General features: G+C 43.4%; 1 protein-coding gene across 3 annotated transcripts in view; it reads right to left on the bottom strand.

Annotated features, from left to right (window-relative positions):
- The window catches only part of LOC141085975 (uncharacterized oxidoreductase ZK1290.5-like), a 187,328-nt gene that overhangs the window by 82,377 nt on the left and 87,173 nt on the right, over nucleotides 1-17,778 (bottom strand). For all 3 annotated transcript variants that reach the window (XM_073571667.1, XM_073571665.1, XM_073571666.1), the window contains exon 6: nucleotides 8,787-8,969. In XM_073571667.1, the coding sequence (XP_073427768.1) occupies nucleotides 8,787-8,969 (183 nt within the window). The remainder of the gene's footprint in view (nucleotides 1-8,786; nucleotides 8,970-17,778) is intronic.

Here is a 17,778-nt window from a genome sequence, read left to right as displayed (position 1 = left end):
TGCCTTGCGGATCCTAAAAAGGGACCCCCGCATTGCCAAAATGATGAATGATGACGACTACTGGTTGGCCAGCATCCTGGATCCACGCTATAAAGGCAAATTACAAAACATCATGCCACAGGAGAACCTTGACCTAATATTGGCTAATAAACAAGCAACTCTGGTAAATCGGTTGCTTGAGGCATTCCCAGCACACAGCAGCGGTGATGGTTCTCACACGAGCCGTACGGGCCGGGGGCAGCTTGGCAGAGGTGTTCGTGGTGCACACAGCAGAAGTGGCGTTGGAGACAGGGGTTTCATGACAATGTTGTGGACTGATTTTTCAAATACCGCTCACACAACTGGTAATAGTGCATCGATGGAAAGTGACAGGAGACAGCAGTTGTCAACCATGGTTACAAACTACTTTTCCTCCCATATCGATGTTCTCCCACACAGGTCATTCCCCTTTGACTATTGGGCCGCTAAACTGGACACCTGGCCTGAATTGGCACAATATGCCTTACAGGAGCTCGCTTGCCCAGCTGCAAGTGTGCTATCGGAAAGAGTCTTCAGTGCAGCTGGATCAATCCTGACAGAAAAAAGGACCCGTCTGTCAACCCAAAATGTGGATGATCTAACCTTCATTAAAATGAACCATGCATGGGTTTCCAAGGATTTTGTCCCACCTTCCCCTGATGACACATAGGGTGACAGAAATATGGCTTGCTTTGGTCCACCTCTTCCTGGGACTTCACCTATTTCGCCTTTTGCATCAGCTGAATGTCCAACATCAACATATGCCACTTTCTAAAACTCCCTAACTGTGCTGCCTCCCCCCCCCATGGCCGGGGTCACCACCTAGCGCATGACACCGTGCGAGTGCCGTTGCCCTGGACAGGTGGGTAGGCCGACTCTTGGGCGCGGGCACTGGCACAGGGTCCCTCATAGTGCAATCAAGTGTCTCTGACGGTGGTGGTGCACACCCGCCGTCAGACACACCGCTGTACTATGAGGGGCCCAGTGCCAGTACCGACGCCCACGAGAGGGCCCCCCTTGCTTGGGCAGGGCCCCAGCATTTGCAACCTTTACTTCTCCCTGCTCCTCCGCTGTGTAATCTGGGCCGTCAAATCCATACTGTGCCTGACACCGTCTGAGCCTGCCTCCTGAGACATATATTTTGAATGTGTACGCTATCCATACATGTTATCCGGGGATACGGTACCCTTTCTAACCTTTGTGCAATCACGTGCAATCCATACTGGGCCTGACACCGTCTGAGCCTGCCTCCTGAGACATATATTTTGAATGTGTACGCTATCCATACATGTTATCCGGGGATATGGTACCCTTTCTAACCTTTGTGCAATCACGTGCAATCCATACTGGGCCTGACACCGTCTGAGCCTGCCTCCTGAGACATATATTTTGAATGTGTACGCTATCCATACATGTTATCCGGGGATACGGTACCCTTTCTAACCTTTGTGCAATCACGTGCAATCCATACTGGGCCTGACACCGTCTGAGCCTGCCTCCTGAGACATATATTTTGAATGTGTATGCTATCCATACATGTTATCCGGGGATACGGTACCCTTTCTAACCTTTGTGCAATCACGTGCAATCCATACTGGGCCTGACACCGTCTGAGCCTGCCTCCTGAGACATATATTTTGAATGTGTACGCTATCCATACATGTTATCCGGGGATACGGTACCCTTTCTAACCTTTGTGCAATCACGTGCAATCCATACTGGGCCTGACACCGTCTGAGCCTGCCTCCTGAGACATATATTTTGAATGTGTACGCTATCCATACATGTTATCCGGGGATACGGTACCATTTCTAACCTTTGTGCAATCACGTGCAATCCATACTGGGCCTGACACCGTCTGAGCCTGCCTCCTGAGACATATATTTTGAATGTGTACGCTATCCATACATGTTATCCGGGGATACGGTACCCTTTCTAACCTTTGTGCAATCACGTGCAATCCATACTGGGCCTGACACCGTCTGAGCCTGCCTCCTGAGACATATATTTTGAATGTGTACGCTATCCATACATGTTATCCGGGGATACGGTACCCTTTCTAACCTTTGTGCAATCACGTGCAATCCATACTGGGCCTGACACCGTCTGAGCCTGCCTCCTGAGACATATATTTTGAATGTGTACGCTATCCATACATGTTATCCGGGGATACGGTACCCTTTGTGCAATCACGTGCAATCCATACTGGGCCTAACACCGTCTGAGCCTGCCTCCTGAGACATATATTTTGAATGTGTACGCTATCCATACATGTTATCTGGGGATACGGTACCCTTTCTAACCTTTGTGCAATCACGTGTAATCCATACTGGGCGTGAGAACGGCTGGCAAGCTACAGCACCTGTGGTTTGCACACGTAAGTTTTTCATTTTTTCAGGAATGACGGTTAGGCCTAATTCCGGAACTGCAGTTGACCTGCACTTACTGGGAAATCATTGTTCGCGGGTAATAATTGTAATCACTCAGTGATCCCCATCACTAACGTTGTTCAGCGGGTTATCTGCACCTGTAAGCGACAAACGCTGGCCTTTTCAGTGTAGCGCACATGCAGCCACGGACATGTAAGGGCATGACACACCAGTTATTGGCCAATCTCATGTTCCAGAGCCTCACGTCTCCCTCTAGTAAGCCGGACTCGGACCGCGGGGCATGACGGAGTCTCGTTCGTTAACGGAATTAAGCTTGCAATGTGTGCATCTGTTCTGTAGCTGGCATGGTTGAGGTTTCCCAGGTGGAGTCGAATTTAACCGTAGGCTCCACTCCTGGTGGTGCCCTTCTGGACATTCCTTTAAGGTTCAGCTTTGCAACCATACTGCCCACGTAAAACAAACACTTTGCCTTCATGAACGCTGTTTGGAGGGTCATGACTCGTGGGAATAACGCCGCCCAATCAGTTAACCTGCTAGAGAGATCCTTCGTTGCTCCCAAGCATGACATCACACTCCCTAGGAGGAAGGTAATGCCACTGTGGCGACCGTACTCCTGGGGGCGACACAAGTGCACTGATGCCCAGCGACTGCTCGATGAATCTGCTGGTACATTGACCCAGACCACTACATTCCCCTCTCACGCTACACGGCCTGAATCTGACCCTGATGAAACTCAGGTTACCCTTCCCATATACAGTTCCATCTTACACGGTGACAAAGAGGAAGCTGCAGATGAAAGTGCAGGTTCGGCCCACCCGCCATCAGACACACCACCGTACTATCAGGGGCCCTGTGCCAGGGCCGTCGCCAACGAGTGGGCCCCCCCTGCTTGCTCAGGATCACAGCACTTGCAAGGTTGAAATACTGTGCAGTGAGATGGAAGATGGGGACGACGAGGAGTCCAGACTAGTCCAGGGATTCCCTAGCGAGGAGACTTATTTGATTGTTTTCAATGTTGGGACAGCAATTTTTGGGGAGCACTATACTCTGGAGAATGATAGATGGGGCCCACCATACACTGGAACATTCCAAAGGTGGACATCAGACACTGGAGCAGCATTTACAGGGCCCATTATACACTAGAGCATTAGAAATGGGGCCCATTATGTTTGGAGCATTATTTGGGCCCATAAGACAGTGGAGCTTCATCCATGGGGACCAACATATACTGTAGCATTATGTGGAGCTCATCATATACTGTTTCAAACATTATATGGGACCAATGATTCTGTATGGAGAAATAGATGGGCCTCGTCATGAGATGTAAAAAGTGAGGTATTTTTCATTGTACTATACCGCTATTTCTCTGCCGTATCGGAGCATGATGAGTTGTGGTATGTGTTAAAGGGGCGCTCTTTCGCCCAGGGCACATAAAAACCTGCAGCCAGCCCTCCCCCCCCACAACTTTAGCCAAATAACCCCCATTTTTCAGTGCGTAACTTGTATTATGAAGTTAATTAAGGTTGACAAGCTTAAGTAAGAAGAATTGATGCTTTTGGCATTCAAATGGGCACTGTAGGTGTGTTTCCTGTCCTCCTCTCACTGCCGACTTTTATTCCCCATTGACTTACATTGGGTTTCGTGTTTCGGGACGACCCCGACTTTTCCCTATAATCGGACGATCTTGCTCGACCCGACTTTTGGAAAAGTCGGGTTTCACGAAACGAAACGCGACCCTAAAAAACCAAAAGTCGCTCAACTCTAATTAAAAGGATAGCGCTTTGATAGGAGTGCTTCTTTAGCAACATCGTTTTGGTTTGCACTGCTCTGCTACTGATTACATATCTGATTAAGGAAACATTGATGGAGATACCTTATGTACAGGATATTAATAAACGACATTGGGGATATTAAGTAACACTGACCAGGATATCTAATATTTTCTTTCTTATACCCCAATTACTGTCTAGGGAAGTTATTATATGGGATATAAGGACTATGACATTAATTATATTGTATTGTAACTTGCATGATCTGAATTTGGACCTGTATCCAATCTGATATTCCTGATCAGCATGGTATGCTTTTCCTAGTTTTAGGAATGGCAGGTTCCAATAGGGACAGTCAATGCTGGGGCACCATTTACACTATTTAGGGAACAAACCTCCACAGATAGGCATTGTTGTTAGGGCTTTGTAGCGTCAGGTTCTTGTTTTGCTTTTTGTTTTACCCGGAGTTTACTTGTGCACATTAGTTATATTAGGTTTTAATTATTCTTGGTGTGTTTATTACATTTATCATTTTTAGTTTCAAAAAGGTTTTACTGAAATTTATGTTAAAGAGCAAAATGCTTAGAAACATATTCCCTTGCAGGGGAATTTTTAGCTTATCATGACTTACATATAACTTATAGGGTTAAAGACAAGACAACTACAACAAGAGGGTAAAACAGTAGGAAAGGGGAACGTTAAATACACAGTGTACATTAAAGAAACTTTAGTACTTTTTCAATAGCCTATTTGTAAAGGGTGTTTCATTCCATCCTCATCTGTACCACGAGTCCAGGACAAAAATATAATGATTATATACCTTGGTTTTCAGTCTAGATTCAATTCCCCACCTCCACTGTCTGGGTATATTACGGTGATATGCGCAAGATTTGGTCCATTTGCGTGTTTGGGTCTAAGTTCATCCATGGTCCCCAAATCTTAAAGAACTGATCCCACATATCGTTTCTAGTGGTTTCAATGTGTTCATAGAGCATAATATTATTCATTTTTTCTTTAACAAGTAGTAATGACAGTGTTGGGTATTTCCATTTTGCCGCTATATGAATTTTGGTGGCCATGAAAAGGAAGTTTACCAATTTATGGAGACTTCTAGGAAGAGACGGGTGCTTCGCCCCAGAAGAAAAATCAAAGGTTCTAAAGGAATTTTCCTGCCTGTCAATTGATTCACAATACGTCTCACTCCATGCCAGAGATCTGAGACCACTGGGCAAGTCCACTAGATATGTTTCATATCTCCCGAAAGGTCACAGCCCCGATAACATAGCACTGATACATTTGGGTATATACTGTGAAGTTTGGCTGGAACAAGATATGTCCTGTGGAGAACCTTCAATGAGGTCTCCACAAGGGATCATTGGTGGTTTCCCTTGGACAACGTATCACAACAGGATCTCCAGTTCTTTAGTGGCAAATCAAATCCCATTTCCTCTTCCCATTGTAGCATAAATTTCATTTTTTTATCATCATGGGGTGGGGGTGGGTTAAGAATTGAGTATATTGAGGATATGGTTCCTTTTCCCATTTGGTCATTAATGCACTTTTGCTCAAAACTAGACACACGTAGAGGGTTTTTGTTTGGGAGAAGACTATTTGCAAAGAGGAGGACCTGATTTATACGCATGGTCTCTCCAATTGGTGGTTCGCATTTTCAAATAAATTCCGGTCTTTCCAGCATAATATTAAATGGAGAGCACAAATGCTTTAATGTAGTGATCCCTCTCAAGACCCACCATGCAAACATTTTTGTATTGAGGCTCGGTAGAAACATCGGGCTGCATACGATGGAGGTCAAAGGGGATGGTTCAGACTATAGCTTATATTTGAATCTAGCTTTCCTCCAAAGGATAAGGGAGTGTGCTCTAAAGGGAGCCTTTAAAATGATACCTTTTCGAATTTTCTCCGTGGACCACATCAGACCTGGTAGTGAAAATGGTTTGACAAGATGTGACTCCAAGTGGACCCATCTCGGTTTATTGTTTTGGGAACAGATATTTGTCAGTTGTGCTATTTGAGCGGATTTAAAATAAAGGGCAAAATTTGGAAGTGATACACCTCCTAGTCTTCTATGAAAGAACATTACTTTTTGTGAAATCCTAGCTTTCTTTCCTTGCCACATGAATCTAGTAAAAGTGGAATGTAAGTTGGAAAATGTCCTGGTCGGGATTGCTATTGGTAGGGATCGAAAAAGGTATAAGAATCAAGGTAGAGATACCATTTTTAGTGTATGTAGTCTACCCAGCCAAGATAGATTCAACAAGGACCACCCCGTCAAATCCTTTTGGAAGCTCTGAATAAGTGGTGCATAATTCCACTTAAGTAGTGTTGATCTATTTGCCGTTAAATTAACTCCTAAATATGTTAGGTAATATTCTTTTCTTGCACATTTGAAATGAGAGGTGATATTGTCTTGTATGTCTTTTGGGGTGTTTATAAAAAGAGCATCAGATTTTTCAATATTAATTTTGAGTCCCGAGATATCTTCAAATTCATGGAGTAACGAGAATAAATTAGGGAGAGTAGTATAGGGGTTAGTAATTGTCAAAAGGAGATCGTCCGTAAAGAGACTAACTTTGTATTGATCGCCCAGATTTGTCAATCTTGTTATGTTCGTGTTCGTCCTAATGGCATCGGCCAGGGGCTCCATAGCTAGTGCAAAAAGAGCTGGGGAAAGCGGACAGCCCTGCCTAGTGCCACGTTGAATAATTATAGGTGTAGAGCATGTTGTAGGGAGTTTTAGATATGCTGTGGGATGGTCATATAATAGTTTAAGGCACGAAATTAGTTCAGGGGTAAAGCCAAATTTAGAGAGGACTGTAAACAGATAAGTCCATGACAACGAGTCAAAGGCCTTTTCAATGTCTAAGGCAAGGAGTAGTAGCTGTTCTTTGCGTTAGTTTGCAATGTGAATGACATTGCGGTTACGTCGGATGTTATCCGGGGTATAAATCCCACCTGGTCTCGATGGATGAGGGCAGGCAGTGACTCATTTAATCTGCTGATGATAATTGCTGTGAAAATTTTTAAATCTATATGTAAGAGAGAGATGGGCCTATAATTCTTAGTGAGGAGATGGTCTCTTTTGGGTTTGGGTATTTTTGTAACGTGGGCGACAAAAAATTCAGGGGGCATTTGTGAACCATGTAGAAAAGCATCACAAAAGCTTAATATGAGGTGTTAGGATTTCATTAAATTTTGTATAATATGCAGCCGTAAGCCCGTCAGGTCCAGGGGCTTTTCCTTTTTTTAAATTTTTCATAGCTAAAGTTATTTCCTCTACAGTGATATCTGAGTTAAGTTGCTGGGCCATTGGTTCTGAAACTTTGGGAAGTCGAAGATCATGTAAGAAATTTTGCAGAAGTTGAGGTGGAGGTGGTTGCGGTGTGGAGTATAGGTTCTGATAGTAGTTCTGAAATATTTTATAGATGGTGTCTGGATGTGCCGAGCCAACACCTTACCAGTAGAGTATTTTATGGAGGAAATGGTGTTAAATGATTCTCTCGCATATAATTTGCATGCTAGCATTCTACTGGGTTTGTTGGCATATTTATAAAAAGTGACTTTGGTCCAAGTCAAAGCTCTTTCTGTCCTAGTGGTAAGTATAGCATCCAGCTGGAGCTTTGTGTCCTGGATTTGTGTAGAGAGATAAAGAGAGGTGGATATTAATTAGCTAAGGGTGCTGTCACACTAAACGATGCACCAGCGATTCCGACAACGATGCAACCTTGTCAGGATCGCTGGTGCCTCGCTACATGATCGCTGGAGAGCTGTAAAACAGACACTCACTGCTTACAGCGCTGGGAGCTCGTTGATCGTTGGTCTCCCGCTGCCACACGCAGCGATGCGTGCTGGCCAGCGGGAGACCAACGATCAAAAAATGGCCCAGGACACTCCTGCATGATCAGCGATACCCGGCAGGGAAGCCGGTTGCTGATGCGTGTCACACCCAGGGATATCGCTGGCGAGATCGCTGTTGGGTCACAAAATCAGCGATCTCGCTAGAGATCTCGCTGTGTGTGATGGGGCCTTAACTCTAGTTTTGCAAGTTTGTTTTCTAATCTGGTTTGCAGATCAGTTCTGGCCTTTTTTCTGGTGGCTGCTAATTTAATTAAGGAGCCAGTAATGTACTTTTTATGCGCTAGCCAGATTATCCCCGGAGAGGATTCTTTTGTGGTATTAATTTCGAAGTATTTGGTTATATCTTCTTTAATTACAGTTATCATTTTTAAGGCATATTTCATAAATCATTTTTAGGGGTAATTTTTGCTGTGAAGCTTGTTAATAAATATCCTCCTAGATATTTCGGCATTCACATATGAAATAAGAGTTCATAGGGAAAATGTATTAAAACTGGTAAAACATTTAAGTGAAACACTTGCCCACAGCAACCAGATTTTACTTTTGAGTCTCTTTTGATCTGATTGGCTGTTGAGGCAAATTCTTCAACTTTTTCCTTGCCTCTGTTTTACAAATTTTCCCTCACTTTTAACAACTGTGAAGTTATAAATCAGGAGCTGCAAATCTGTAGCTGACATCTTTATTACTAATCGCTGATAAAACGTCACTTATAAAATGAGACAAATGACGTTACCTGGATGCTCCAACGTATACAAATTTGAGCTGGTGTCTTCCCATACTGTTTTGCGAGCCTCAGAATAACTGGATGTGTCAGTGCTTGGCCCTTTGCCAGAGGACAGTATCCTCCAAATACAATATGATTTTTCTTACAATATTCCACCAGCTCCTGTGGCCTCTGAAAAGGGTGATATTCAACCTATAGAAAGAAACGCAACGAAGAATCACATTTTTATAGCTAGTGATCAAACTAGCATAATATTAAATGGTGACCATGAACGCTTCTCTCTGTGTGCTCTAATTGTTTATTATTTTCAAAAACTTTATTAAAACAACAATCACCTGACAAGAGCATTCTACAGAGAATGCTCACATCATTTGTAATATTTTCCATAGCCAAACAGCCTTCCAATTTACATTTATATTGGAGATATATATATATATATATATATATATATATATATATATACTGTATATACAAACAGTATATATATATTTATTTATAAAGGTACTATATATTTATAAAGAACAAGCTGAAGAGCCTGGCATTGCCCGGGCATAGTAACTAACTGTGGTTAGTTATAACAAATTATAATGATTATCCTCCATCCCATAGTCCCATGCCCATATACCCATCACACATCCTCCATCCCATAGTCCAGTGCTCATATACCCATCATACATATCCTCCATACCATAGTGCAGTGCTCATATACCCATCATACATATCCTCCATCCCATAGTCCAGTGCCCATATACGCATCATACATATTCGACCATCCCATAGTCGAGTGCCCATATACCCATCACACATCCTCCATCCCATAGTCCCGTGCCCATATACCCGTCATACATATCCTCATCCCATAGTCCCGTGCCCATATACCCATCATACATACCCTCCATCCCATAGTCCAGTGCCCATATACCCATCACACATCCTCCATCCCATAGTCCAGTGCTCATATACCCATCATACATATCCTCCATCCCATAGTCCAGTGCCCATATACGCATCATACATATTCGCCATCCCATGGTCGAGTGCCCATATACCCATCACACATCCTTCATCTCATAGTCCCGTGCCCATATACCCGTCATACATATCCTCCATCCCATAGTCCCGTGCCCATATAACCATCACACATCCTCTATCCCATAATCCAGTGCCCATTTACCCATCACTCATCCTCTAACCCATAGTCCCGTGCCCATATAACCATCATACATATCCTCCATCCCATAGTCCCGTGTCCATATACCCATCACACATCCTCCATCCCATAAGGGCAGTTCCCATATACCCAACACACATCCTCTATCTCATGGTCCCGTGCCCATATACATCACACATCCTCTATCCCATAGTCTTGTGCCAAAAATATACCCATCACACATTTTCTATCCCATAGTCCAGTACCCATATACTCATCACACATCATCCATCCCATAGTCTAATGCCCATATACCCATCACACATCCTGTATCCCATAGTCATGTACCCATATACCCATCATACATATCCTCCATTCCATAGTTTCGTGCCCATATACCCAGCACACATCCTCCATCTCAAAGTCCAGTGCCCATATACCCATCACACATCCTCCATCCCATAGTCCAGTGCCCATGTACCCATCACACATCCTCCATCCCATAGTCCAGTGCCCATGTACCCATCACACATCCTCCATCCCATAATCCAGTGCCCATGTACCCATCACACATCCTCCATCCCATAGTCCAGTGCCCATGTACCCATCACACATCCTCCATCCCATAGTCCAGTGCCCATGTACCATCACACATTCTATCCCATAGTCCTGTGCCCATATACCCATGACAAATCCTCTATCCCATAGTCCCAAGCCGGGTGGCGTTGAGCAGGAAGTTCCTGGAGATGTGCTGTTTTGTAACCTGGCAGTGTGGCTCCATGTGCGGCTGATGATGATGTGATTTTCTACGCCGGTAACAATAGATTTTGGGAGTATGTCAAATGCAAAAAAAAAGTTAAAGATGCTATATGATTTTTACAAGATGAAAAGGGTGAAGTGGTCAAAAATTATGTTGAGAAGGCCGAACTTTTAAATTGTAATTCTGCATCTGCATTCTCTATGAAAACAATTGTAACATCAACTGATCTTCAAGGTGCTATCGAAGGAATAAAAGAATCCACACTATCCATAAACAGAGAAGATGGTGAGGGAAAACTTAGCTAATTTAAATTAATTTAAATCCCTTGGTCCAGATGAATTACATCCTAGGAGACTGAAAGGGAGAAAAGAAAGCGCAGGTAATATTACAAGATTGTGCAGGTCCTCACCTGTGGTGGTTGTACATCTCAGACACAACACTGCTTTGGGCTGGATGTGTGATCCTATTAGCTGCTGCTCCACTGGCTGGATCCCAGTGTGAGCCCAGGTATGGGATGAAGGAAGAAATGTTTCTCAGGTGATCTACTTAGCACTGCTCAGGGTCATCCAGTCAAAAAGGAAACACTGAAGGATTTATAAATGTTTATTTGCTATGCGTTTCGGAGCAGATCTTGCACCTTCTACAGGCAAAACTTGTGTATTCATGTATATACGCAAATCACCATAAGGTGTTTGCACAAATTGGTCTTTGAGCCACATGTCCAGCTAGAGGTGCTCCATTGACTTCACACCACTGTTCTCAAAGACTATCACTTTTGAAGCGCAAGATGGAAATGGAAAAATCAAGAAAGGCACATCCAGCCCATGAATGGCAGCGCTTCCCAGGACTCACATCCAAAGATGATATTTCATATTTTATTTGATAGGTTAAAAAAGAGGAGATAGAACGCGTTTCGGATACAGTGTATATCCTTCATCAGGTATCATAAAAACACAGTACAAACCCTAATAGTATAAAATTCAGAACTGAAATATCATCTTTGGATGTGAGTCCTGGGAAGCGCTGCCATTCATGGACTGGATGTGCCTTTCTTGATTTACTCATCCTGTGTGAGCCTGAATCTGGCACTTTCACTTGGATCCACCCGAGGCAAGCTGCAAGCCCTGTCTATTGAAAAGTATCCCAGAGGGAAGGATTTTTGAGGATACACAATCTAAAGCCATATTAGTCTTCTATCAGGTGAGTGCATAAAATTGTGCACCCTTTAAAGACTACAATGTTGTGTTTACACACTTAGGGTGCCGCGATTTGTCTGTTCTTCTCGCCCAAACAGGGATTTTTTTGCAAGATGGATATGGAGGTTGGGTTAGAGGTCTATCCTCTTTAGTGATGAACCCTGCTTTTTTAGATGCAATGATAGCCGGAGATTGGTCTGGAGGCTACATGGACAAAGCGACAAAGAGACCTTCACGAAGGAAGGTGAAAATGTCCTAGGAGTTGTTTTTCAACACAATAATTCCAAGCTATATATTGCTCATGCTGCTGTTCTATAAGCAGGCTGCCTGACCTAAACGTTATAAAATGGACTGCAGCGTCGCCAGACTTCTCTCCTATGGAGCACATGTGTGATGTGATGTCAGCAATTCTAAAGGGAGCTGCCAGCAACGGATCTTGATAATTTGCAAGCCCAAGTGTATTCAGCGTGGCAGAACATTTGTCAGACAACCATTAGTAACCTCATTGTTTACTGCTAAGCTGTGTAAGTGCGGGGATTACTGCAAGTGGCACCCATACTCGATACTAAATAAACTGAGATGTTTTGAAAAACTTGCTTCCATTTTTCCATCATCTTCATGTCATTAACAAGTGTAATCATTTTTCCAATTTTTTTTAATGATTCCACAAATTCTCTTTCTTGGTGTTGCAAATTCACTGTTGATGAGTGTATATCGTGATGCCTACACTCTTCTCCATGCTTATTATTAACACATTCAAAGCAATAGAAAATAATAATGTATTGAATCAAAACCGAGTTCTTGGGAGCCTACCGCCTTCACAGAACACACACATCCACATTAGCAATTCATAGCACAACGCTTGAAAAAAAAAGAGGCTAAGGGACAACTGGGTCATTCCTCTCTCCATTCACAGGCTCTCCTGACATGCTTTGTCCTTTGTAGAAGCCACTTCATTCTGAAATTGAAAAGTCTCGTCCATCCACCCTGGAGCCACAAAATAAAACTCCAGAACAGTTTGTCCCCATCAGTAGCCCAAAAAAAAGAGAGCACAATAACAATCGAGGCTTGGACAGGCTGAGATGGAGACAACTGGATGACAAGCTTGGAAAGATAGGCCAAGCGGATTAGGGGAGGAAAAACAGAAATGAGGGGGAAAGGAGAAAGGAGTGGGAAAAGAGACAGTGTTCCCACAGAGAGGAAGCACACAATGCAGGGTAGGAAAAATACATTCACTCCAGTACAATCCTTTCACCCCGTGAAGGCAACAAAAGAATGACTGTGGTTACATATATAGTATACATTGTGCTGGTGTTTACATGATCTCATGACACTATTCACCAGGTTTAGCTCATAGTCTTCCATAACACAAATCATAACAATAACTTTCCCCCTGCCGTCATGAACAAAGTAAGAAAAATTATCCAGCATGACGAAGGTCAGAGGCACATCAAGGCACCTAAGTGCTGCGGCTAGAAAAATGGACAACCCTACACTTTCCATTTAATACATTTCCTGCTTTCCTGTGGATCATGTCAGCTGATAAAATAAGGCAGTAATCCATCTTATTGGTGGTGCCTTCAACTCTTTTGCATGTTTCTTTCCTTATAGGGAATTTGTCAGCAGGATTTCACCACCAATATATTTATTTACACATGTAGCTCTTTCAAAGTCAAGTCCAGAATACCTATACATGGCCAGTCCATTCCTCTGTTTCTGAGAAATTAGCATTTGAATTGATTTGCAAATTAGGTTGAAAATCTACTATAGATCTAAAGCCTGTCACTCTATTACTGATGGCTCCTTTTCCTGACGTCACAAAGCATAGAGGCTGGTAGTGAAGCAGAAGGAGGTAGTGCTGGGAGAGGAGTAGAGCTGGAGTGACAGAGGCTTCAAATCTACTATAAAGGCCCCGTTACACATAACGATGTCCCAGCGATCCCACCAACGATCCGACATGGATGGGATCACTGGGCATAGTTAGGCTAATCACTGGTGAGCTGTCACATAGACAGACCCTCCAGCGATCAGGACCAGCAAGCAAGTTGGTTTCCAAGGTAAACAGCGGGTAACCAAGAGACGTGCGGCTCTTAGATACTCGCTGTTTACATTGGAAACCAGCGTCCAGCGTTGCTGATCACTGGTCTCTCGCTGCCACACGCAGTGATGCGCGCTGGCCAGCGGGAGACCGACGATCAAAAAACGGCCCAGAACGTTCGAGCGCAATCAGCGATACCCGGCGGGGGGGCCGGTCGCTGATACATGTCACACACAGCGATCTCGCTGGCGAGATCGCTGAGGCGTCACAAAATCAGCGATCTCGCTGGCGATATCGCTGTGTGTGACGGAGCCTTAACTCTTCAGCCTCACTTGCATATCAATTCAAACGTTGAATGAAAAAAAGAATACCAATAACAAAGGACCATTAAAGAGAACCTGTCAATCAATTTTAACCATAAGTGGGTCCATACTTATAACTGATTATTATTTTTAAACCAAGCTCTTTCACAATGCTTAACCCTAGCTATCACAGTCATTCCACTAGAGGGGAGATCACGTCAGAGTCCAAGTTTGTAGATATCGCGAGTTGGTCTGGACAAAAGAGAAGAGAATCCTAAAGAGCAATTTAAGATTAAGATTAGTTTCTGGAAGTGACCAGTAAATTACAGCTTGGATTGGTGAAGCACATTGTATAATTATACAAGATATAAATCTTTTTTTTCAGTTTACAATTCTAATAGAATCAAGTCTGAAACATGGTCACCTTACTCCATGCCCAAGATAGATTTAAAAAATCGCCCATATTAGATACATTTCCAACTGGCCTATTTTATCCCAAATGTTAATTTATAAAGTAAATATTATTAGGGCAAGTAATTAATTTGGCTGGTTTATGATTCACTCAGGTATCTAATAGGTTAAACAGCTTCTGGAGAGAAAGAAGGACATTGAAGTATCTCCTGTATATTCTATATGCCACAGATGTCTCTGCAAAGTGTTGACCCTTCTCACATCTTTTACCACATCATTACCTACTACCAAAAAGGAAGACTGCAATCCTTAATTATTACAACTTCTAAACTTCTCATATGCTGCATCTACAGTGGGGGAAATAAGTGTTTGATCCCTTGCTGATTTTGTAAGTTTGCCCACTGACAAAGACATGAACAGTCTATAATTTTAAGGGTAAGTTAATTTTAACATTGAGAGATAGAATATCAAAAATAAAATCCAGAAAATCACATTGTATAAATTTATTTGCATTTTGCAGTGAGAAATAAGTGTTTGATCCCCTACCAACCATAAAGAGTTCTGGCTCCTATAGACCAGTTAGACGCTCCTAATCAACTCGTTACCTGCTTTAAAGACAGCCGTCTTAAATAGTCACCTTTATAAAAGACTCCTATCCACAGACCCAATTAACCAGTCAGACTCTATCCCCTACAATATGGGAAGACCAAAGAGCTTTATAAGGATGTCAGAGACAAGTTCATAGACCTGCACAAAGCTGGAATCGGCTACAAAACCATAAGATGCTGGGTGACAAGAAGAGAACGGTTGATGCAATAGTAAGGAAAATGGAAAAAATACAAAATGACTGTCAATCTACATTGATCTGGGGCACCATGCAAAATCTCACCTCGTGGAGTATCCTTAATCATGAAGAAGGTGAGAGATCAGCCTAAAATTACACAGGGGGAACTTGTAAAATGATCTCAAGGCAGCTGGGACCACAGTCACAAGAAAACCATTGGTAACACATTATGCCGTAAAGGTTTAAAATCCTGCAGTGCCCGCAAGGTCCCCCTGCTCAAGAACGCACATGTGCAGGCCTATCTGAAGTTTGCCAAAGAACATCTGGATGAGTCTGTGAGTGATTGGGAGAAGGTGCTGTGGTCAGATGAGACAAAATTTGATCTCTTTGGCATTAACTCAACAGGCCGTGTTTGGAGGAAGAGAAATGCTGCCTATGACCCAAAGAACACCATCCCCACTGTCAAGCATGGAGGAGGAAACACTATCTTTTAGGGGTGTTTTTCTGCTAAGGGCACAGGACTACTTCACTGCATCAATTGGAGAATGGATGGAGCCATGTACTGTAAAATTCTGAGTGACAACCTCCTTCCACATTAAGGTCATGGAGTGGCCTAGCCAGTCTCCAAACCTTAATCCCATAGAAAATTTATGGAGGGAGTAGAAGCGCCGAGTTGCCAAGCGACAGCCTCAAAATCTTAATGATTTAGAGATGATTTGCAAAGAGGAGTGGACTAAAATTCCACCTGACATGTGCGTAAAACTCATCATCAACTACAAAAAAGTCAGACTGCTGTGCAACCAACAAGGGTTTTGCCACCAAGTATTAACTCTTGTTTGCCAGAGGGATCAAATACTTATTTCTCACTGCAAAATACAAATACATTTATAGAATTTATACAAGGTTATTTTATGGATTTTATTTTTGATATTCTATCTCTCAATGTTAAAATTAGCCTACCCTTAAAATTATTGACTGTTCATGTATTTGTCAGAGGGCAAACTTACAAAATTAGAAAGGGATCAAATACTTATTTCCCCCACTGTATGCTCTATAATGTTTTTGTTGGATCATCAGACTTGCTTGAGGATCTTTCAAAAAATGTTTCAATTTGTGCTGGACACGCAATGTAATAGTGACTGCAGAGGAATACAGCTTTATTATTTGAAATTTTGCTTCTTCATTGAAGAGATATTAACTCCTTCCCGACCATGACGCTTACGTAGGCGTCATGAAAAGCTGTGCCAATACGACCCATGACGCCTACGTAGGCGTCATGGTATAAATCACCCTCCTGCGGGTCGGGTGACCGGGGTCACTGAAAGGTCACCCGACTTGCGCATACACAGGAGGCTTTGTGCTTCACCACGGGGGGTGGCTTAGCCCCCACGTGGCTACGATCGTTCTGATTGGCTGTTAAAAGTGAAACAGCCAATCAGAGCGACAGTAATATTTCATCAATGAAATTTGATGAAATATTACAATCCAGCCATGACCAATGCTGCAGTAGCATCGGACATGGCTGGAGACACTAATCTGACCCCCCCACACCATCTGGCGGGGGCGAGCGGCCCCCGCCACGGACTGACGGCAGTGATCGGCCGTCGCCGTCACGATCTGCTCCCCCTCCCTTTCCCTTTGCTCCCCCCCCCGCAGTCCGATCACCTCCACTCCCCCCCGGTACCCTCCGAGTCTCGCTCTGGCTCCCGGTGTCCCACTGTCCCGGATCATGGGCGCCGCAATCTTGGAAAATGGCGGGCGTATGCGCAGTGCACCCGCCGGAATCTGCAATGCTGCAGATTCATTCATTTATTTTGATCACTGTTTTAAACTCCCACAGTGATCAAAATAAAAAAAAAGTAAATAAACCTCCCTTTTATCACCCCCATAGGTAGGGACAAATAATAAAATAAAGAAAATATTTTTATTTTTCCATTAGGGTTAGAATTAGGGTTAGGGTTGGAATTAGGGTTAGAAATAGGGTTAGGGTTAGAAATAGGGTTAGGGTTGGAATTAGAGTTAGGGTTGGAATTAGGGTTAGGGTTAGAACTAGGGTTGGAATTAGGGATAGGGTTGGAATTAGGGTTAGAGTTGGAATTAGGGTTAGGCTTGTGGTTAGGGTTAGAGTTGGGATTAGGGGTGTGTTGGGGTTAGGGTTGTGGCTAGGGTTATGATTAGGGTTGGGATTAGGGTTAGGGGTGTGCTGGGGTTAGGGTTGGAGTTAGATTTGAGGGGTTTCCACTGTTTAGGCACATCACGGGGGTCTCTAAACACGACATGGCGCCACCATTTATTCCAGCCAATTTTGCGTTCAAAAAGTCAAACAGTGCTCTCTCCATTCCGAGCCCCGACGTGTGCCC

The sequence above is a fragment of the Dendrobates tinctorius genome, unplaced genomic scaffold (assembly GCF_039654945.1).
Source record: "Dendrobates tinctorius isolate UK_male_01 unplaced genomic scaffold, ASM3965494v1 ptg000029l, whole genome shotgun sequence".
NCBI lineage: Eukaryota > Metazoa > Chordata > Amphibia > Anura > Dendrobatidae > Dendrobates > Dendrobates tinctorius.
Note: the sequence above shows the minus strand (reverse complement) of the source record. Positions and strands in the feature narration are given on the sequence as shown.